The following is a 22,616-nucleotide window of genomic DNA, read 5'->3' as shown; positions in this document are numbered from 1 at the left end:
GTGGGTGTGTGTCTTAACATGTATGTATGTATTTCACTAAGCGGGTGTTTAGACTGAAAACGGGGTCCAACACCCTTGCTAGCAGTAGTTCTTACTCAGGCTACAGAATCACTGCACATTGTACAATCTGGTCGGATGGTCTTTGCGTATGTGCAGTATTCAGCACTCGTATATTGCTCTAAATTTGTACTTGTACAATAATAATGAATTTGATTTATATATAGCACACTTTTAATACAGCAAAGTCTCAAAGTGCTTACAACCCAACTGGTTTTTGAATGCATTATTCTGTTTATTTCTCATTGTACAAAATACCTTCAATCTTAGATCTAATAATTGGCTTTAAGGTGCCACTGAGGCTGGAAAAAGGAGTCTATTATATTACGGTCCTTGGTCTTTGAATGACCTGCAGGCTAGACTCAGTCTAGACTCCCTCATCTGTCTAACCCTTTTAAAATAAAAAGTTAAAATAAGTTTTTACCACAAACTGTACTTGCTAAAATGCATAACAATTATTTTTGTAATTATACCTTTTTGTCCGTATGTGTTATACAGTATAACCTCTTCTGTTGATGTGTGGACAGTAATTTTTATTCTGTACTATTGGTAATGTATTGTTTTGTATCTTATTGTATGTATAAATCGACATCTATTTGACGTGTAACTTTGCTGTCTTCTTGTCCAGGTCACCATTGAAAAAGACATTTTATCTCAATTGTTTTTTATCTGATTAAATAAAGGTTAAATTAATAAAAAGTACCCATTTTACACCAGTAGGGGGCAGAGAAATTCCTCCTAAGCACAACATCAGCTGCAGTTTATCACTGAAACAGGAAGTTAAAGCACTAACTGTCTGGACAAGCTAAAGACTTTTGTATCCTGATGATTATTGACTCGAGGTATTCTCAGTGGCAGCAAGGTAGTGGAGTAAAACCTTTCACTTAGAAACCTGCAGAGCGTCTCTATGTCCAGTCGGTCTCCTGGAAGACGTGTATTAAGTATCGTCCCATCACTACTCTGAATAAAACATGAAGAATCCACTAAAGAACTTAAATATAAAACATCATCTGTGATTCTATGCTGTTCAAGTCAAACAGAAAAAAACAGTTTAATTTGTTTTTAAAAAACACACATGAGAATCCCTAACCCTTATCCTTTACATTTCAACTTTGAAATTGTGTGGTGCTGTTTATTTTCTGTGTCTTATTTTATTAAATAATAAAAAGAAATTATTTTATAATAAGAACAAAAGAAAAGACACACACATCAAATATATTTATTACATTACTACGTGCAGTACATATAGTGCCAGTACACAAATCCTAAAAGTGTGCTTACCAAAGCAGCTTGTCTCTCCATATCATATAATACTGAAATCCTTTTAATTTCTGTGTATAAGACAGTACATTCTCTCACAGCATCAGTTCAAGAACATAATGAACCTCCTAAAGCCACCTCGTTTAGTGACCTGCTCCTCAGATCAGTCCAAATTAAATTAGTTTAAGGTGACCTTGAGTTTGCTTCCTTTTCAATCAACATTTATGTTTTTCCGACAGTAATTGCACCACACTACCCCAATCTGTGTGGTCAGTGGGGTATTTTTGTATGTGTGGGCACTTTTATTACTATTGATAATACACAGGAATAAAAATGCTGAGGCATGTATGTAGGGCGCTCCCACACGTAGGATTACAGCCTGCACGACAGCAGGGGGAAGGATGGTGGTCCAATTATTAGACTCTGTTGTTGCTTTATGGACAAAAAAACTGACAATTCAGGTACTTTTGTGGCATACTGTACGTACAAACAGTTACGCACACCCGTGCACGCAAACTGCCTGTTTCTTCGGATTCATTTTCAATTTCTTTCTCTGAGCTTCCTTAGATTTGGCAAAAACAAAACAATACTTCCTGTTTTCTCTGGCTATTACAGAATATACACACTCAGTCCCCTTTTCCAAGTCAAAATGTATAAAAGACAAAAGCAAATAACATCCTGATCATTTTAGCTTCATAATAAAAACAAAAAAAAAGTACTTACTGTAATCACCCTTCTGCTTTCAAATTGTGTCGTATTTATTTCAATTCTTTATTCTCAACTTTTAATCTAGGATCCTTTTTGTCTCACTAAATCCGACCCTATTATTTGTTGCATCAACCTTGTTGCACCAACAATACTTACTAAAACAAATGCAGTGTGCTTTGCTGCAGGGGTATTTTACAAGGATTATGTTGTTCAAAAATGGGGACAGAAGCTTTGCCCTCAACCCTGTGAGCTGGACTGGCCCCTCTTTGAGAGACCATCTGGTGAAGTTCTTCTATAGACCGTCACATGTTTCCATGCAGGCCCAACAAGGCAATCTGCCACCCAGTATTAAAATTGGTTTAAGTGTGCGTATAAAGATAGTATGAGGGGGGAAATGTGTTCTTGCTTTAAATCTCTTCCAAACATCCAGGTCAGTTGTTTGTCCTCAAACAAAACATTCATCCATCAGTGTGTCAACAAAATCGTGTTTACGTATAAAATGGTGCCAATAGTTGCCGTGCTTGTTCACACAACAAACAGGACGCAAACCTACACACACAAACGCTTTTGAAGATTCATCTCATATTCACCAAGACTGCTGCTATGAAACCTTGAATATACTGCAACACATATTTATCTGATAATAACCATCAAAAACAGAAAGGCATGCTAGGTTTTTTGTTAAAGGAGAAATCTGCAAAGGATTAGTGAGGAAAAAAAGGCTTTTAATGAGTTTCTATTTTTGTGCTTTGCATTAAGGTGAACAGCCTGACCCACTGCATCTCTGGCTTTCATGTGAGGCAGACAGATGCTCAGTAACAGATCTGTCTGAGTGTTTCTGCACGACAACCAAAAGACAACCAATCCCTCACCTGTCTCATCACCACACTGTGTCACGGCACCCAACTGGTTTTTAAATGCATTCATCTGTTTGTTTCTCATCGTATCTTCATTTAAATACAAGACTCCTCATTCAGTTTTTGATTACAACCTGCGTAGATAAACACACTGTCTTGGACATATGGCGGAACGCTGCAGTGTGTCTCTTAGAGCCTGACATGACCCACTTTCTCCACTGTCTGAACACCTGCACAGCACCAGCATGTGCCCGTGCACTGATGCACTCTGGGAAAACAGGAAATGCTACAACAGTGTGAGGAAGCGTCAACGGATAAAGCAGAGACACCCAACTGCTGGGTGTTTTTTGACAGATGGGGAAAAAAAGTTATGCATGAATTAAAGAGCCTTTTGTTCATTTCTTAATTTTAGGGAAATATGTAGAATACATGAAAAGTTCTTGTTGTTGTCTTTCCTTAACATGATGTGTTTGTTACACACAGTATTGCTCAGATTTCGCATGATGCTGATGAAGTAGTATTGCGAGAGAACACGCCTCAATGAATTATCAATGCAGTGATCACAAATGCGGGCTGACAAATGTAGACATCTATCGCTTTGACTCACCCATTCACATCTGTCAAAAGTGTTCACATTCACCTGCTTTGAGCAGAAATTGCAGTGCCGATGTAATTCAAGTGCTTGTTCTCAGAATAAGGGACTAGATAAGCGATACCACAGAACATAGTGCAGAGGGAATCTTTTTTTAGGAGCTGAGAGTGACCCAGACAGCGCAAAACACAAGGGGAGAAACAGGAGGGAGGAGGGGGGAGAGAATATAAATGAGACTGGAGTGAAGGAAAAGTACTGGGTGGATATGGTGGTGCAGATGCAGAATGCATGAGCGCACGTGAGTGAAAGTGGGCGTGGGGGAGCACACAAAAGAAAGCGGGTGCTGCAAAGCGACGGGGAGACAATGTGAAGTTAGAGTCGACTGAAGGTGAGCAGAGGATGTGCTGTGACGAGTGCTGACGTCAGACACCATGGACCATGAGATACAACAGACATCATAGAGGATATTTGAAGTAAAGATTCCAGAGAGCATTTCTTTATAACAATAGGAAGGAAACTGTGCAGAGAGATTGTGACAGAGAGCAGAGAAGATGATGCTGATGATACAAAATAAACTTGTAAATAACCCTTCCAAAGAGAAATGTTAAAGACTGTGAATTCAAATCTGACAGGATATAGTGTCACTCAGGCTTTCCTGGTGTCTAGTTTACATCTATGTTGAGTTTATTAGTCATGCTAGAAGTGTTCCGTCAATTGGGCCACAACTTTGATCATAACTTAAATATATTTACAATTACTGTGTGGTGCCTTTGAGCAAGGCACTGGACATCCCCCTTCCCAACTCACTCCCATTGCTCCCCGGGCGCTGTCCCATGAGCTGCCCACTACTCCTAGTACTGGACTCCTGGTACTAGGATGGGTTAAAAGCAGAGAACACATTTCACTGTGTGTGCTGTGTGCTCTGCATGTGTGACCATTAAAAGGAGGGTTTCATTCCTACACATCTTAAATCTTAAATCTTAAATGTTGAACAGAGGATGAATTACTTGATAATCCCCTGACTTTTCTCAACATCAGTTGGATAGATTGCGATGCCATTCGGTGCAGACATCCATGTCCCCCTCAGGATGTTCACATCAGCAGCTGTACTTTGTGTAAAGTGCTAATTAGCAAATGTTATCATGTTAACACACTTAACTGAGATAGTGAAGATGGTAAACATGATGGCTGCTAAATATCAGCATGATAGCATTGTCATTGCCTGACATTAGCTTTAGCATTAGCTCGACGCACCAGTGTGCTAAAGTGAGTGCAGCCTCACAGAGACGCTAGCTCTACCCCTCTGGGGAAAATGAGTGATATTGGGCTTTATAAGTCAAATATTCTTTACTTGAATTGAATTGACATCTGGTGCTGAATGAGCTAGAACTAAACCACAAACTCTGCAGATTATCACAGTGGGAGTGAAATTGAAAAAAAGGTTTTTAAAAGTATGTACAATAAATGCAGGTCATGAAGGACATGAAGTAATTGAAGGCAGAACAAAGCTGCAGCTCATCTAACCCAGATGGGACTGTTCGGTCATTTGCTAACCAGAGAGGGCAGCAGCACCGCGGTACCAAATGTCCCGCAGGCCTGCAAGGCTGCTGATGCAGGCTTAATAAAAACAAACAAAAATGATGTGAGTGTATCCCTGAGTGATATGCCGCTCTCTTAGCAGATGCTCTGCGGCAGTTGAGGCTGTTCTGCGTAGATGAAGCACACCTGCAAGTTTTTGTGGAAGAAGATAGTATGACCTTACAATGGCATCATTGTTACACATGATTTTAATTCTTGTTCTTGCTGTCTCAGACATGTCTTCTATTTTCATCTCAGACATTTCTAGTCAGACATTTTCTCCCATGAGACAAGGTGAGAAAAAGGCTGTGGAAGAAAAGGTGAGGGGAGAAACTACTGCACACTTCTAGAGCAAGAGGAGAGTAGCAGTGAGAAAAGAGAGGAAATACCGTGGGATGAGGAAGTATCAGTAACTACTTACTGTTTGGATTTACTATGTTAAATATCAATCTTTCACCTTCAGGATCCCAAATAAACTTCAGAGACCATGAGTTTAAGTTAATGGTCACACTTGTGTGAATGTTTAAAATGCATTTTGTTGTTTTCCTGTGATAAAGCAATTATGGAGGGAGGAAGGCAGAAGGTGCGGAGATGGGACAAAGTCAGTCATATGATCCTGAGGTTGCTGTGGCAACTGCTCCCAGCAGTCAGCTCGAAGAAGGTGCGTCAAAAGCGTCAACGAGTGAGGAACAGATGTAGAAATATAGAAGACAGATCAGAACCTGAGCTGGTCTTGGATGCTGCACTCTAGCAGTAGCTTTTAGTTGAACCTAAACGCCGTCTGAACAACATCACAAGGCATCACAAATACAGGAAATATGAGATATGACTTCAAATTCAAATGTAAGGGTCAGTTCAAACTGTATTCATGCTTTTTACACTGGACTTTGTTCTCACAGTTTAAAGCCACTTCATTCCACATGTTTACTTCCCCTGTGTTCTGTATCATCCATTTGACCAAACTCCATAATGACACATGTGTTTGTTATTGATGCAGATTTAGAGAAATATCATGAGGCAAGTGAGGGAAGCACATCTGATTAAGACTCAAGGAGGCAGATGAGCGGGGATGGAGGGCGAAATAAATCCATATAGAGCCGGGATGAAAAATGACCCCTCGATAACATCTTCCTCTGCGATCTTGGTGGTATTAAAGAATATTCTGGTGAACGGTGTATGATTTATGGTCATCTGGGTGACAGTGTCTGCTGCAGTCGTGACGCATGTCCAATGTTCAATAGAGAAAACAACCACCTAGTGCAAGTCCCCGATTGATCAGGGAGATAAAGATGTTATTATGAAGATAATTAAACGTATATCTCTTAGGGAATTCATTTCTGTCCCAAAAGAAAAAAACAACTTTTACATCATTCTTGTCTTCGCAGCAGAAGCCAGTGATTAAAGAAAGTAACTACATTTACTCAAGTTCAGTACAATTTTGAAGTACTTGTACTTTACTTGAGTATTTCCATGTTCTACTTTGTACTTCTACTCCACTTCATTTATTTGACAGCTGCAGTTACTTTTCAGATGAGTTTGCTTTTATATACAACACATACTGTATGATCAGTTTATGAAATCTGATGCAATCATATAGATTAAACCATCTAAATAATGCAGCTAAAATGAGCTCCATCTTGGCTCCAACATTAAAGTCCTGCTTACAAGTTCATGCTTCAATAATAACAATCCTCGTCCACATCCTGCTTTGATTCATGCAACATCATGAACATTATTCAAGTGTATGATTTACCCTTACACGTCTTACAGCTGGTAGAATATAATAATAACACATTTGCTCTTCTTCAAGTGCAAAATATCCTTATTTTCTCTCTCTCACTCTATTATTAATTTAATGTTCATATATTTATCATGAGTTTTATTCATGTATTAATGCTCATTCATTGTTGAGCAGTGGGGGTAAAAAAGCTTGCTCATCAGTTAAAACCAACACGCTCACTGTTAAGGCTACAACAAAACACTATTTTAGTTACTGTGTTAGTGTACTCGCTGTGTATCCTGTATCCTGACACACTAGTGTTGAATGGCTTGCATTTTTTATCAATTGAAATGACGACAGCTGCGTCAGACCATCACTTCCTCAGGTAGGAGTGGATAACCTTGACAAATCCCTCTTTTCTCCCTCAGCATCCCACCTTCACGTGCTTCACAAACGCGGAAGTCTCGAACTATAATTGAGTGGCAGGTGATGATTTGTCATTGTTGGTAATGAGCAGCACTTTGTGCGTCACGGTGCGCCCCGGACTCTCCACCCTGAATGTTAATTGTAGGCAGAGGAGCATGTGATCCGTCCTCCAGTAGTCCCGCGAGCGCTCAGTCTGTACCACACCGACACACAAGTGCTGCCCGGCGGATATATTCATGCCTCTCCACACATTTTCAGCGTTCATAATAAACCCTGGATATTGTTGATCGCTGCTAAAGACTCACGGTGAGATTTTCTTTTCCTAACACCACTCCTCTGTGCATCTCTTTAGGTGTTATCACCTGTATTTTAAAAATATGTAGACGGTTCATTTCTGCAGAAAGTTCACAGACCGCTGAAAAATAGTTTCAATCGCTTTGTTTTGAGTCGTGTGAAGTTCGTGTACAATTTGCATCATGATTGAAATGTGCTCCAGTTTACACAGAGGTCAGAGAATTATCATCGTTGACCTTGATTGAGCGTGTTTTAAAGTCGTTGCATCACTCGTGATGAGCGCAGATGAGCTGGGCTATCAGCATCAGCACCAGATGTGTCACCTGGTGTCACAATGAGTGATCTGTGCTGGTGTTGATTACTGAGGGCATGTCTACACAACCTGCAGCTGCTCTGTTCAGCTGTACTTTACATTTAACAGGATTTATGGGGGAGAAGTTTAAATCAATGTCCTAAATGTCCTAGATGTCCAGGTCATTTATTATTATTATATATTAGTATTACGTTCTGAGATATAATGGGCTGTTGCTAGTTAAGTACGAGTAAGTTGGTTGTTAAAGGTCTTGGACAATAAGTACTTTGAATTTTCGACCAATTATCGATTAATGAACAAGTGTGGACATTTAAACAGGAACGATTACTGAGCTGCAGGATCTGCTGTTTTCCATATTGTGTTACTGGAAGTAACATTACAATCAACTCAAATAGTAGTGACGTGTGAGAGCATGTGTTGAACTTGTGGTCTGGTTGGTGGAACGTCACCAGTGTGAAGTGTGATTTCTTAACAGGGATGTCTATGAAAAACAAGCTTCGGTGGCAATAATAAGGTGCTACAATCGGCCCTCAGTATTATTAATTGTCATTCAGATGCATTGCTTTTATTCACTGTGACAACTTTTGAATAGTATGTCTTGGTTAAAAGCTGAGGCGATAAGTATATTAATGGATTAGTCGATTGACTGAAGATTTATTTTGGTGATCGATTAATGATTTCAGTGATTTTTAAAGCAAAAATAACAAACACTTCCTTATTTCAGCCTGATTGGCTGCTTTTCTATGTCATAAGTGACAGCATGTCTTTGGGTTTTGTACTGTTGGGACACATCAAGCAATCTGAAGACATTACCTTCAGGAATCTGTGACAGACGGTTCTGACTCTTTTATTTCTGACATTATTTCCTAGATCAAAATACTTCATTGTTGTACAGAAAATGATTCGACGATGCACCGTGTGCTGTTAATGTGACATTGTTTAGTAGGTCTATAAGCATGACTCCAAGTAATTTAGTAAAAGGGATGTACAGTGTGTGGTAATACCCTGCATATATGCATGCTACTATTGTTTTGAATCATGCAACATAATAAATATACAGAGGTCAGGTAGATATTGGTGTAGGTTATATAATCATGGCTAATACATCACAGTGTTTATCTCAGTACTGAAAATGTAGATCTTCTTCCAAAGAAAGATATATGATCCACACAGGAGAGAGAATACATTGCAAGCTCTCCCAAAGGCTTTTTCCAGAGAAAAAATGTATTTACTGTGATGTGAAATTATTCCACACTGCCAGATTCTAAGTATCAGCTGGGGTCATCTAAACTGTGTGTTGGTGGGTTTTTTCCAGTAGGATTATTCGCTGGGTGCAGCCTCTGATTGATATTACGTGTCTTGTATGCTGTAGGATGGGATTGAATGACAAGACAGAAAGGCAGCACTGGGGGCTTTAGAGTTAATGCACACAGGATTATGAAGACTTGTGAATGGCCGTGGATTATTGCATCACAGGCTCATCTTGACATGCAGAGAGGAGGAAATCTGTTTGGGATGAAAAATACATAAACAAGGACAGGAAATGCACATTCTGAGCACAAATTGAGGGATTTGTGTTCTGTTTGTATTGCTGTCACAGACAGGATCTCTCAGAGTGTTTGTGTGGAGTTTATGGTCTTTGTGGAGAATCTGCTGATAGTTACAGAGTTTGTTTACTCCGATGTTAGAAGTGCGTGTTGTGACGACGAAGGCTCGTGTGCATCACTGGTGTTACATCACACTCGAGGAGCAGCATCTTTAGTTCTTTAGCCAAACATTTTCTTTTTCTTTGACAGGACTTTGGTGATTTCATCAGTCACCAACACAGGAAATAAAAGAATGTGAGATAGTCTCTCTGTTTGTTTGTTTTATTTATATTCCCCTCTGCATGCAAAGCTTTGCAGTTTTGCATGTCAGTGGACGGCAGATTTTTATAATGGAGAAATGACTCACTCAATAAGTATTGAGCCTGCACGGGGGCTCGTGCTGTGGATCAAGAGAACACATGACGGCACTTCATCCAAAGCATCATGTTCACTTCCTCCATTACGTTTGGGTCGAACCAACCACTCCCCGAGAGAGGGGTGAGGCTGGATGTTGCAGCAAGGCTTCAGAGGATTAGGGGATTTACAGGGGAAAAAGCTTCACTAAAGTTAAGCTTTGCAGAACAGGGAAATTAAATAGAACAATTTGCAGGATTGGGAATTATTTTGCAACCAAAAACATTGCGTTAGAGACAAAGAGTTGTGCTGTAAAAATGTGTGTTCAAGTCCCCGCTGAGTTTTTTTTGAAGAATCGTTAACACTCAGGTGTGACGAATGGTCTCCTGTCTTTCTGATGACATCCTTCATGGCTCTAGAGAGACATAACCATGTTTTACAATCCAGTGTCTTATTACAAGCTTAACCAAGCACTAAATGGAGGAATAATTGTGGCAGCGACTGTGTGAAGTTATTTAAGGACCACAGCCAGGAAAAGGAAGATAAAAAATCACTGTACATTAAATGAGCCTTGACAAGGGCCCACACCTGATATTCTTTTATTTAAAATGGAGACTTTTATCAGATTTTTGTCCAATAATAGAAGATTATTACATATAATTTTTGATGATGTCCTTGAAACACAATTTTCTATTTGACCTTTCTGTTTTTTTGATGCAGGACTGAAGCCCAGACCTGAAACCCAGCCGTCGTTCCTCAGCATCTCCCTTACAGCTACATCCATCCACCTCTTCTCCACTCTCTGCCCATATCACCTCTTTCTGTTCCCACCAGGTTTTGTCTCGCTCTCTCTTTCTCTCTCCACCCCCACCCCCTTCCCGACCCTCAGCCTCCCTGATGCCTAAGAACAGCAAGGTTACGCAGCGCGAGCAGAGCAATGAGCACGTCACAGAGTCCGTGGCTGACCTGCTTGCACACGAGGAGCCTCTCGACTACAAGAACAGCTCCCTAACCGTCGGAGGGGCCGCTGGGAAAAAGATCCCGCAGATAGAGGTGCCCGAAAATGATGGACGCCCAGCCTGGAACAGCAAATTGCAGTACATCCTGGCCCAGGTGGGCTTCTCTGTGGGCCTAGGGAACGTGTGGCGCTTCCCTTACCTGTGCCAGAAGAATGGAGGAGGTGAGTTACTGCATTAGTCACAGCTGCAGCGTTGCACCAGGCGCAGTCAACCAAGTGGATAATCAAATTTACTGTCAATGCAGACATTTATTTTATTGTTTCAGAGGGTTTGTAGAGGTAACGTACGCAGAGAGAGAGTCTCCAGTGCAAGAACACTGAATAAACACAGAGTGGTCCAATTTTCACTGTGAATTTTTATTTTGTTACTAATAAACACTAATGTCATGCATATATTTAAAGATGATGGTAAAAGATGACATCCAAACTTAGCAACTTGAACTTTCCATGAAGTGGATTAGATGTAATATTCCACATTTAATTAAAAAAGAATAGTGCTGCAGACATTCATGATCCCACTCAGGATCATTTGTAAGAACTTTGATCCCGACTTTCCATCTAGCACCATCATCGTGTCAATGTTTTAATTCTTCCAATACTAAGAACATTCATAACTACTTTGTGCTTAGGGCTAATTAGCTGATGTTAGCATACTAAACTAAGATGGTAAGCATGTATGAATGCTAAACATCAGCATGTTAGAATCGTCATTGTCAACATGGCTGCAGTTTGAACTAAGCAGTACATATCTAAAGTAATAATACATCCACTTTGTTAGTGGACTTTCCACCATGAAAGTCCTTTGCGGGCTTTGACACAAGGGCTTTACAATAATTCAATACTGTATTATCTTTTATCAACTTTAAGTGGACTCATATTGTAATGGTAGAATATTCTTTCTGTTATCCAAAGTAATTATTCAAAATTGTATGAAAAACAAAAACAACAACAAAACAACTAAAGTTACTTACTAAAGGGATAAACACAGGTCTATATATACATATAGAAAAGGGGGGAACTATTTGTATTAATACTGTGATCTTTTAACAACATGTGATCTTTCAGACACGACACATGTATAAAGTCAACATCTGCTCAGCTTCTTGTTTAGCTGATGTCCTCTCAGTTAACCCAGACCATCTTAAAACATGGAGCTGCCTTTCAGGACAGAAGCAGCCGAGTCTAAATATAGCTGCACTATTGATTACTACTGCCGGGCAGGCCGAGCTCCACTGATACTCTGGTAAACAAAAAAGGGTTCGATAAAAAATGTAACTGTTTAGTAATGAGGGTTTATTTTGGTCTAAATGTAATCAGAGACGTTCTTATTGTAAACCTGAGTTCACTATAGACATGCTGCTCACATTGCTCCATTAATGTGGTTGTGATTTCTGCTCTCTGGGTCTGATTTACTGCATAGAGGGAGGATTTATTGACAGTACACTCCCACACCGGTCAGGTTATGTGACCTGATGAGCGGCCATTTTTCACTCCGTAATTGTCTGTCTGACAGACCAATTAGAGACACATTAAAGGTCTGTGTTTGGGAGTTATCGCTGTGTGGGCTTCTCTTTCACTTACGTTATGTCTCTTCCTTGTCAAGTCTTTCTCGTCTCCCTCTAACATCCTCTATCATTTCTCCCTTAATTGTCACATCTTTATGCTTGTGACTGTCGAATATATAACATCTTTCACAGGCTCCTGTTATAACCTGTGATGGAGTGGATTTGCAAATCCTGGCAAATGTCCAAAACGCCTCACTGTATATTTCATACTCTATTTCAGCTTTCTTAATTGAGCGTTTCACCTCCTTTCTTCTCTCTCTGCCTCATTACTCCACCCACTATAACATTTGTGTCCCACTGTATGTAATTCCTACTCTTGATGTATTAATAGTACGCTATAAGTCCCAGATGATGACTCAACCTTCACATAAAACACCGTTTCATCCTGATTATGCCTCACTGGATTAAGCGGCAAAGAGACACATTTAGACTTCCATCAAAATTAATATGAAATTCAAAGAATATTCGTCAGCGGATGCGAGGACCTTGCGTTCGAGAGGAGCTGGGTGGGGGAGGAGGTTGGGTAAATATATCTCACTGGAAGTTACAGCAGCATTTATATTCACATTGTTAAAGGACTGTAACAGTATATTTGCATGTGTTGGTTAATTTACTACAAATCACATGTGATGCACCACTTTAAAAAATACAACATACCAATGTTTCACAAAGGTGCTCATTCATTTCTGTGGTCATTTATTGAGACTGTTTTGTGATGTTTCTGTTGGATTGCATTATACTGAAAGATTGTAATACTTTTCGGTCCTCTGCATGTAAATGACGAAGGCCAAGTATTAAAAACTGAATGTAGTCTAATATGATAGCACCACCGACTACAGCCTCAAATAAACAAGAAAAAAGCCGGTTTCAACCAAAGCCGAAGCAGAAACTCTGCAGCAATATGACAAACTGTGAAAATGAATTAACCGTAATGTAAAGTATACGTAAGTATAAAAGTCCACTGTTTACTGTTGTTTTTCTACACAGATGACTTCCCTTGGTGTCTGTCTGAGACGTGTGTCAATGTGTTGTACGCCTTGAAATGCTTCCTACAATGTGCAGTATAAGCTCAACAAGCCTCCCTGTTTTTCAGGTGCCTATCTGGTTCCCTACTTCATCCTCCTCCTCCTCATCGGCATCCCGCTCTTCTTCTTGGAGCTGGCTGTGGGTCAGAAAGTCCGACGTGGGAGCATTGGAGTCTGGAACTACATCTGTCCTAGTCTGGGCGGGATAGGGGTGTCCAGTCTGATGGTGAGGGGGAGAAGGCATTCATTTTTATTTTCACTTAATAACACTATCTCTAGTGCATTGTATGCTAGCGGCTAAAGGCTTTATGGTGCCTCGGAAAACCAGTAAAAGCAGCTGTCAAAGCCTGCCCCCCCACTTTCAAATTTGTTTATTATTATTATTATTTAACCGCAAGCCGTCATCGGAACGGAGAAGCAGGACACACAGCCTGCCTCTGTGGACACGTCCACGTGACCAGGAACGTTGCGTGCACATTCTAAAAATAGTTCACTGAATAATAATATTTTGTGTCCCCCCCACTTCTCAAACCAAAGTTACACCCTTCTGTATTTATATATATATGTATATATATATGTATATATATATATATATACATATACATATATACATATATATATACATATATATATATACATATCTCATAGACAAAAGTAATTTGATCCCTAATTAAGTGAGTATGATTGTGTGTGTCTTATGCTTGTTTATAGCATGTAAGAAGCATGACATTAATATGGCGATGATCAGATAAAGTTACAATAACATCTGGAGTCACCACAACAACCTCCACACTGCCTCAGGCTCGCAGGTTTATGGGCTTTGGGTGTTTGAGAGTGAACGGTTGCCTTTCTTTGGAGTTGCACGGCTGGTGCAGAAGTAGCTATAAATATCTTGTGGAAGATCAGTGTTGAAAAGAGAGCGCTTAAATTATTCATGCTTTCCTCAACCTTACTTAGCTTGTGAATGTCCTGGCTGGCATGGACTGCTCAGAAGACTGACAGCAACATGGAACATGCACAAAGCATGCCGCCTCATTTGCATACTTTTCTCAGGCTGTACACGTCTTATTATACAGTTTAGTGGAAGAATGAAATTTGACACCTTATACTGTGAAATATCAACAAACAAATGGCAAATCTATCTATCTATCTATCTATCTATCTATCTATCTATCTATCTATCTATCTATCTATCTATCTATCTATCTATCTATCTATCTATCTATCCAGGTGTGTGGCTTTGTGGGTCTCTACTATAATGTGATCATCGGCTGGAGCATCTTCTATTTCGTCCAGTCCTTCCAGTATCCTCTTCCATGGAGCGAATGTCCAATCAGAAGAAATGGGACACTTGCCAGTAAGTGACACAAACTTACAGACAAGGAACGTTACACGTGTACTACATTTCAAACATAGTGGCAACTATAATAGCATAAAACAAACAAATGCTTTAGAATAACAAGCACAATGAAGAGAAATTAAAAATCAAAACAATATTAACTCAAATAAAACAAATAGAGTATGCAGCCATGCTAGTGGCTCTGTGAGGCTGTACTTCGACACAGCAGCGCTTTGAGCTAAATGCTAATCTGAGCATGCTAACATGCTCACAATGACAATACTAACATGCTGATGCTTAGTAAGTATAATGTTTATTATGGTCACATTTATAGTTTAGTGTGTTAGCATGCTAATGTTTGCATTAGCATGCTAACACACTAGCTAGCAAAGTGCAGCTGAGGCTGATTGGAATCTTAGCAGGAGAAATAATAACAAATAAACAAGCGGCAACCGCCAGGTCTGAGAAGGGAGCCAAAGCAGAAGTGCCTTAAACCTGCATTCTCTCTAATATCCAGCAGGGGGCGACTGCACTGGTTGCAAAAAGAAGTCTGATTGTATAGAAGTCTATGAGAAAGTGACCAGACTTCTTACTTGAATTATTACCTCAGTAAACATCATGAGTTTATGGTCTCAATCACTAGTTTCAAGTCTTCTTTGATGGTGGAGGATCACCAAAGTCAGTAGAATTCATGCTCTGGGATCGTGTTTTCATGTCTATCTCTATCCAATCTTTGATATCATTCAGTCTGCACTAAAGTGGTGACGGACAGAACTGCATTGCTGTCTATAGAGCCATGCTGCTTGCATAGCTACAAATAATAGACAAGAAACACAATATCTGTGCAGAAACAAGTTGCACCAAATTTAGTAAAGGAAGAAACAAGTGCAGTAGAGGAAATTAATCGATAAAAAGAAACAGGAGATTTTATCATTTAATTTGGATTTGAAATTGGCCAAAAGTTGGGCACATTTTATCACAAGATAAAGCAGAGTCGATCTAATGTGTTCTGGTTCAAGGCCATTAAGTGACCCGTTTGTGTTTTTTGTTTCAAATCGTGTTCAGTCAAATTAATTGCAATAGATGAATGCTTCCATTTAATATCAAGAGTGCGTACCTTTTCAGGATTATGTAATGTTTGGAACAATCTCCATTTGTGTCATTGTTATGGTCAATCTCTTTAATAGTATCTACATGGTGCTCACAATAATTCCTCAATGGGCCACCACGCTAAAAGGTTTAGGATTAAATGTGCAGCCTCGGCCTATCGACACACCTACAGAAAGCAGATGAGACAAATTGTGTTAACTTTCTTACAATTTTCTGTCACGACTTCACAGACATAATCCAGATTAAAACCCTCCGGAGTTCATTTCATTAGAGGTGATAATAACATAACCCCAGCGCAGAAACACTTAGCATGTGTGTGACTCAGCGAGGCTGCTGGCAGAAAGACAGGGAGCAGAGATTCAGACTGAAGGACGCTGATGCTGCACGACAGCAGAAGAGTGTAAAACATTTCACTGTATGTTTTCTTCTCATACATCTGTATCCAGACAAACATCATGATGGAACCAGACGGTCATTTATTAGCAGAGGCCATCTTAAATTATTCATATTTAGATTGTCATACATCTATAAAGATGTGTCTGTGTGTCTGTGTGTCTGTGTGTGTGCACTGCTGACTCTAATCTCACACACATAGCAGTATATATATATATCAGTTCCCCAAGGTAGTAAGAGAATATATTGTGTGTGCACTGTAAAACATGCTCAGGTGTTGTGAATTGGAGGTTAATGCTTTGCATGCTAAGCGCACAGTTAACCAGCCGAGAATTGAGATATTGACCCTGAGCAAACACTCATTATGTTTCTCCTTCTGCCCTCTTCGCGACATCCAAACCTCCCTGCTGCATCTTCACACCCACATTTCTCTCCCATCATTATCACCCAAACTAAAGCTTCATCTCCTTCTGTCTGCAAAACATACAGTTGTGGAGCCAGAGTGTGAAAAAAGCTCGGCCACGACCTACTTCTGGTACCGTCAGACTCTGAACACGACCAGCACCATCGCAGAGAGCGGCGGCCTCAACGTGAAAATGACCGTGTCTCTGCTGGTGGCCTGGATCATCGTCTGCCTCGCTGTCATCAGAGGGATCGCCTCCTCTGGGAAGGTAGCGGATAGGATGAGACGCAAATAGATGATGTGATGAGAAAAAATATGGAGGAGACCACCGGTTTCCTAAATGTTTTCCCTTTTCCACTTTCACAGGTGATGTACTTCAGCTCTCTTTTCCCCTATGTGGTGCTGTTCTGTTTCCTGGTCAGAGGTTTAATGCTGAAGGGATCAGTGGATGGCATCGCTCACATGTTCACTCCCAAGGTGTGACTTTCTTCTTCCCCATATCTTTAATCCAGCCATGCGGAAAAATGCTCATCAATCTGACTTTCTCTGTCCGTCTCTCACAGCTGGAGAAGATGCTGGAGCCCAAGGTGTGGAGAGAGGCAGCCACCCAGGTGTTCTTCGCCCTGGGTCTGGGGTTCGGAGGAGTCATAGCCTTCTCCAGTTACAATAAGATCGATAACAATTGTCATTTTGATGCCGTGCTCGTCTCTTTCATCAACTTCATCACTTCCATTCTGGCCACACTGGTAGTGTTCGCCGTGCTGGGATTCAAGGCCAACATCATGAATGAAAAGTGTGTCGTAGAGTAAGTTCACACCTGCAGAAGCTTTTTTCTCCTTAAGCACTGTTCATACTGTATCTAAAATCTTCAAGCCAAAAAATTAAAACCAGCACAAAAACAAAGCTGGACCGTCTTAGCTTGTGTGTTCAAATAAAATGGTTAACTTCCTGTCACGTACTGTAGATAAACCAAAAGTTACAGCCTGAATGTTCAAGACATACAGGAAATAGTTAAAACAACAACACTATGACAGTCACATCATATATTTTGCAGTAATATAAATATTGTGCAATGATACGTACATATTATCTTGTCATTGCAGTCCTCAAGTCTAAGCAGACTAAATATACCGTGCATACACTTGTATATACGCGTAACTTATCGGTTGATTGATCTTATTTGAATATTAAAAAACACATAACACTGCAGTCATTAAATGCATTCAAAAGGCTGGAGGATGAAAACACATAAAGCCTGAAGCCTTCATTTCTATTGTGGTCCTCTAGTATAACTAACACTTAACAAATACAGCAACGCAACAAGACAGCAAGTGCAGACAATACAATCAACATAGATAGCAGGCAGCGGGAAAATGTTTCTCCATGCAAGATGTAAATATTACTGGCATCCTACTCGGCTGAGCTCTAACGTTAGCTGGCTCAGGTGAGCTCAGCCTCTCGTCATGAGGAGATGCACCACAAGCCGAGTGCCATCTAGTTCCATTATATTCGAGAGGACACCGATATCTCCAACACTTGGCAATTTACACCAAAAGATTGATAAATAGCACTAGGTGAGAGATGAAAAATATGTATTTTTGATTTTGGGGTGAGCTGTCCCTTTAAGGCGACTTTAAACATGCTCTGTGAAATACTCAGTTTCAGATTTATGGGCAGATTATTCCACTGTACTGCTGCACTGTGGAAAAATGGGTTTGTGCCCTTTAGACTATTGAATCGAAAAGGTATTGTATTATTCACATTATTGCACTACCTATGAACATAACAATCCAACCTGTAAATATAGAATAAGGTCCGATCCTTGCTTGCATATGATATATATTTTTTTAAACTGTATGTCTGTATCGTCCTTTAAATGTGTGAAACTGAGAACCAGAATTTGAATAGAACAACATGCTTGACCAATAAAGTTTATTCTGATTCTTTTATCTCTGTAGGAATGCAGAGAAGATCCTGGGATACCTCAACTCTAGCGTCCTGAGCCACGACCTCATCCCGCCACATGTAAACTTCTCCCATCTCACCACATCAGACTACGCTGAGATGTACGGGGTCATCAAGACGGTGAAAGAGGACGGCTTCGCCCAGCTGGGTCTGGATCCTTGTCTGCTGGAGGACGAGCTCAACAAGGCGAGTCTTTTGCATGTTCTGTATTCGACTCTTTTTACACCTGTCAGCCTGTTACTTATTTCAGTCCCTGACCTGTCTCTCTGCAGTCTGTCCAGGGCACCGGCCTGGCCTTCATCGCCTTCACAGAAGCCATGACTCATTTCCCGGCGTCTCCGTTCTGGTCGGTCATGTTCTTCTTCATGCTCATCAACCTCGGTCTGGGCAGTATGATCGGCACCATGACCGGCATCACCACACCTGTCCTCGACACCTACAAGGTCCATAAGGAGCTTTTCACAGGTAAACCTCCCCCACTGACAGGACACTGTATGCTAGTAGTAGTTACAAACTGCCTTACTCAGCACCACATTAAAGCACATTTGGGCTGCATTAGGCTTTGTATTATTGCTCCGAGTGTGCTGAATGCAAAACACTCACAGTTTACTATTAGTTTGGCTTACTGCCAATACAACTATTTTATTTTCCATGACCAAAGTCTCTTCTTGTCCTCTGAAGGAGTGCTAATTTAGTTTCTTCTGGGTTCTGGGTTTGTTTCAGTGTGTTGCTGCATTGTGGCCTTCTTCCTTGGCCTGTTGTTCGTTCAACGCTCAGGGAATTACTTTGTCACCATGTTTGATGATTACTCTGCCGGACTGCCTCTCACAATAGTGGTCATCCTGGAGAATCTGTCTGTCGCTTGGGTTTATGGCACAAAAAGGTAAAACTGGCTGGAGGTCTATTTGCTCAAATTTGAAACACAAAAATAAAACTGGAACGGAGGAGAACACACACCTGGTCATCACTGTAATGTTTTTGTTATTCTTTCTCCGTCAGGTTCATGCAGGATCTGGAGGACATGTTGGGTTTCCGACCATGTATAATCTATTTCTACCTGTGGAAGTACGTCTCCCCTCTGTGTCTCATTGTGCTCATCTCAGCCACTGTCATCGAGATGGCCATCAGCCCCCCAGGATACAATGCCTGGATCCAAGAGCTGGTCAGTGTGTGTGTGTGTGTCTGTGTGTGTGTGTGTGTGTGTGTGTGTGTGTGTGTGTGTGTGTGTGTGTGTGTGTGTGCGTGCGTGCGTGTGTGTGCACATAATCAATAAACCCTCTGTATGTGTGTGTCTGCAGGCTGAGGAACGCTTCGAGAGCTATCCTCCCTGGGCACTGACCATGTGCTTTGCTCTCATCATCGTGGCCATGTTGCCTCTCCCTATTGTCTACATCGCCCGTCGCTTCAACCTGATGTCAGACGGCTCCAACAAGCTCTCTGTCTCCTACCGTAAAACCATGATGAAGGACATTTCCAACCTGGAGGAGCAGGACGAATCCAGGTTCATCCTTGGTGCCAAGCCTAGCGAGGCGCCACCCTCAGCACCGGCAGGCAGGCCCTGCCTGACAGCAGGAGGGGCCAAAACTCTGGACGCCAACTCCCTGTCTCCAAGCATCTGCTACGGTACGAGCTACCAGAACTGCTGCCATCAGCCCCACCACACCGACTACACCGATCACGCACGCCACGCCAGAGTCTGACTCTTGAGCGCTCTGACACCCAGTTCTTAACACAGTTTACCTTGCAGCCATAAAGTCTCCACCGGGGGTCACTGCAGCGCCAAGAATCCCCACCACTGCCCTACTAACCCCACAGAACTGTATGTAGCCGCCCAAATGATCTGAACACACGCTTCCCAAAATAACACAAAGGAAACCACCTGCAGCAGGAGAAAAAAAAAAGACAAAATTCACTCTTAACAGTGACACACTGTATCTGTTCTGTATATAACATGGCAGGGTTTCTGTATATGTAGTTCTAAGATCTGCTTTTCTTTGCCTTAGTATAAGGATCCTCGGCAGACACAGCCCCCCCCCCCCCCCCCCCCCCCCCCAACACACACACAGTTTAATGAACAACCCTGTCCGCACAGTGCAGGGGACCTGAAAGTATGAATGTAGTGGAGCCGGTGTGGCCCTGCTGCTTGAACTGGTTCAGTCAGTACATTGGCACAGAGAGCCAAAATGAATGTTTAATTATTTTAAGGTTTAAAGCCTGTGTGTTAAAGCCATACAGTCTCAGTTATTTCCTAATAAATCTTATGCAGTGATTTCAGTGAGTACATACTGAGGGCTGGGCGATATGGAGAAAATCAAATATTGACCAAATACCTTCGCGTGATATTGTAGGGTTGACCATTGGTGCTTTCACAAGTATATGGATATAACGACTAAGCGGGTAAAGGCAAATAATATAACAGCTAGAATAGTCTGGTTTTACTTTAGAGTTACCTTGTGTCGCGCTTTATACACGACTGCAAAGCACATATTGAGACGATGTCCTGCTCTAGTTGGCTCTAGTTTTTAAAAGTCAAACCACTGCAGGACAGAGGTTTATCTAAAATCAGTTTTTTTTACCCAATGGCAGTGAAGAAAGCAAGGAAGACTGTCATTACGCTGCTGAGTTTGATGTCAATAAAACTGCGCACACGTGGGTCAAGTGCAGGTCAACCTGTCACCATCTTTGTTAAAATCAACGGGGGAAATTGCGAGTCACCATATATTACAAGCTTTGCAGATTTTGGCAGAATATGATGGAAACTACCACAAAGAAAATGAAATGCAGCTACAACAAAGACTGGGAATCAACTTAAAAATGGGTGAAGCCTGGAGAAGGTGATTCTCAGAATTGTTTTCTGAGGGGGAATATGACGCGACAGCAGTACACATAAGTCTCAACCAGAGGGCAAGGCCTGCAGATGTTACGAGCTAAGGTGCAGAATATAAATGTTTTTTTAGTTTGATAGACATTAAATCAAAATGTAAGCCTAAATTCAGCACACGAGCATACTCTTTGTACCACATTTTGTTTGTTGGGATCTGGTCACCCTACTTTACTGTAATGCAGAATTCAACACCAGGGAAAGACAACACTATTGCCATATTTAGATTTCCCAAATCAAAGACAATAGTGAGTCTCATATCCCGATATCGCTATAATATATTGCCCAGCCCTAACAGTATGTCAACACTAGCACCTCTGTTCTGATATTGAAGCTAGAAAAGCCTTCTCATTGTGTAGATCTGTTGTCACAGGGCTCTGTGTTGTAAACTATGCTTAAGGCTGCTCTAAAGACGTCCATCTATGTTTCATTCCCATTCCCTGCTGTGTTTTGTGTGTAGCCAGTATTGTTCATTCTGTAAACAGTGGTATGCAGTATAGTAATATGATATAGGATGATATTTCTGTTCTAAAGCCACAGTCTCATCGTCCGCACATTATAACTTGTGAAAATCACTCATTTCAGTTTATCCACCAAAGAGTAAAAAGTAGATAATCTATTATGTAACAGAATAACAGAAAGGATATGCTTCATTTTGTTAAAATTGCAACAAAGAGCTTGTTTTAAGCTCATGAGACTGAAACATATTCTTTAGTGACAGAAAGCACAGTTTGTTCATGTGAATTTGATACAAATATCCATTCCTCGCGTCATGCAGTTTTGACTTTCTTCCTACAAATGCTACAAAAGCACAAAAGAGATTTCACACAATTATTGTGCACAAGTGAATTACTAACCCTAATTGTTAACGTATGGTATTTTTGCACACGCGGAATTATATTCTTAATTTCTATTGGAGCACAAACTATGTTCAATATGGACCAAAACATAATGAATATGAAATAGAATTTAAACTTAAACAACAAAAATCCAAATCATGGAATATTAAACACAAAGTTAGTATGAACTTCTGTGAGCCTTGGACATAACATGCACACATATGATAAAATGCACAATCTTTCAGTATATTTGTGGAATAATAAACCTCATGAAGTGTTATTGATGTTCCTTTGTGATGAAGATCTTTTACTCCTGGTTGAACTGATAAAGTT

General features: G+C 40.8%; 1 protein-coding gene across 1 annotated transcript; it reads left to right on the top strand.

Moving 5' to 3' along the window:
* Positions 1-7,407: 7,407 nt before the first annotated feature.
* On the top strand, positions 7,408-20,464 carry LOC115008262 (sodium-dependent neutral amino acid transporter SLC6A17-like). The gene is given in 13 exon segments (XM_029431742.1): positions 7,408-7,504; positions 10,466-10,925; positions 13,422-13,579; positions 14,584-14,710; positions 16,685-16,866; positions 16,965-17,075; positions 17,162-17,403; positions 18,557-18,749; positions 18,836-19,028; positions 19,287-19,446; positions 19,563-19,725; positions 19,862-20,203; positions 20,205-20,464. Coding segments are annotated over 12 exon segments (2,220 nt in total). The 5' UTR covers positions 7,408-7,504; positions 10,466-10,642; the 3' UTR covers positions 20,271-20,464.
* The last annotated feature ends 2,152 nt before the right edge of the window (positions 20,465-22,616 follow it).

Source organism: Cottoperca gobio, chromosome 5, assembly GCF_900634415.1.
Source record: "Cottoperca gobio chromosome 5, fCotGob3.1, whole genome shotgun sequence".
In the NCBI taxonomy this organism is placed as follows: Eukaryota; Metazoa; Chordata; class Actinopteri; order Perciformes; family Bovichtidae; genus Cottoperca; species Cottoperca gobio.
This window is presented reverse-complemented; position numbering and strand designations above follow the sequence as displayed.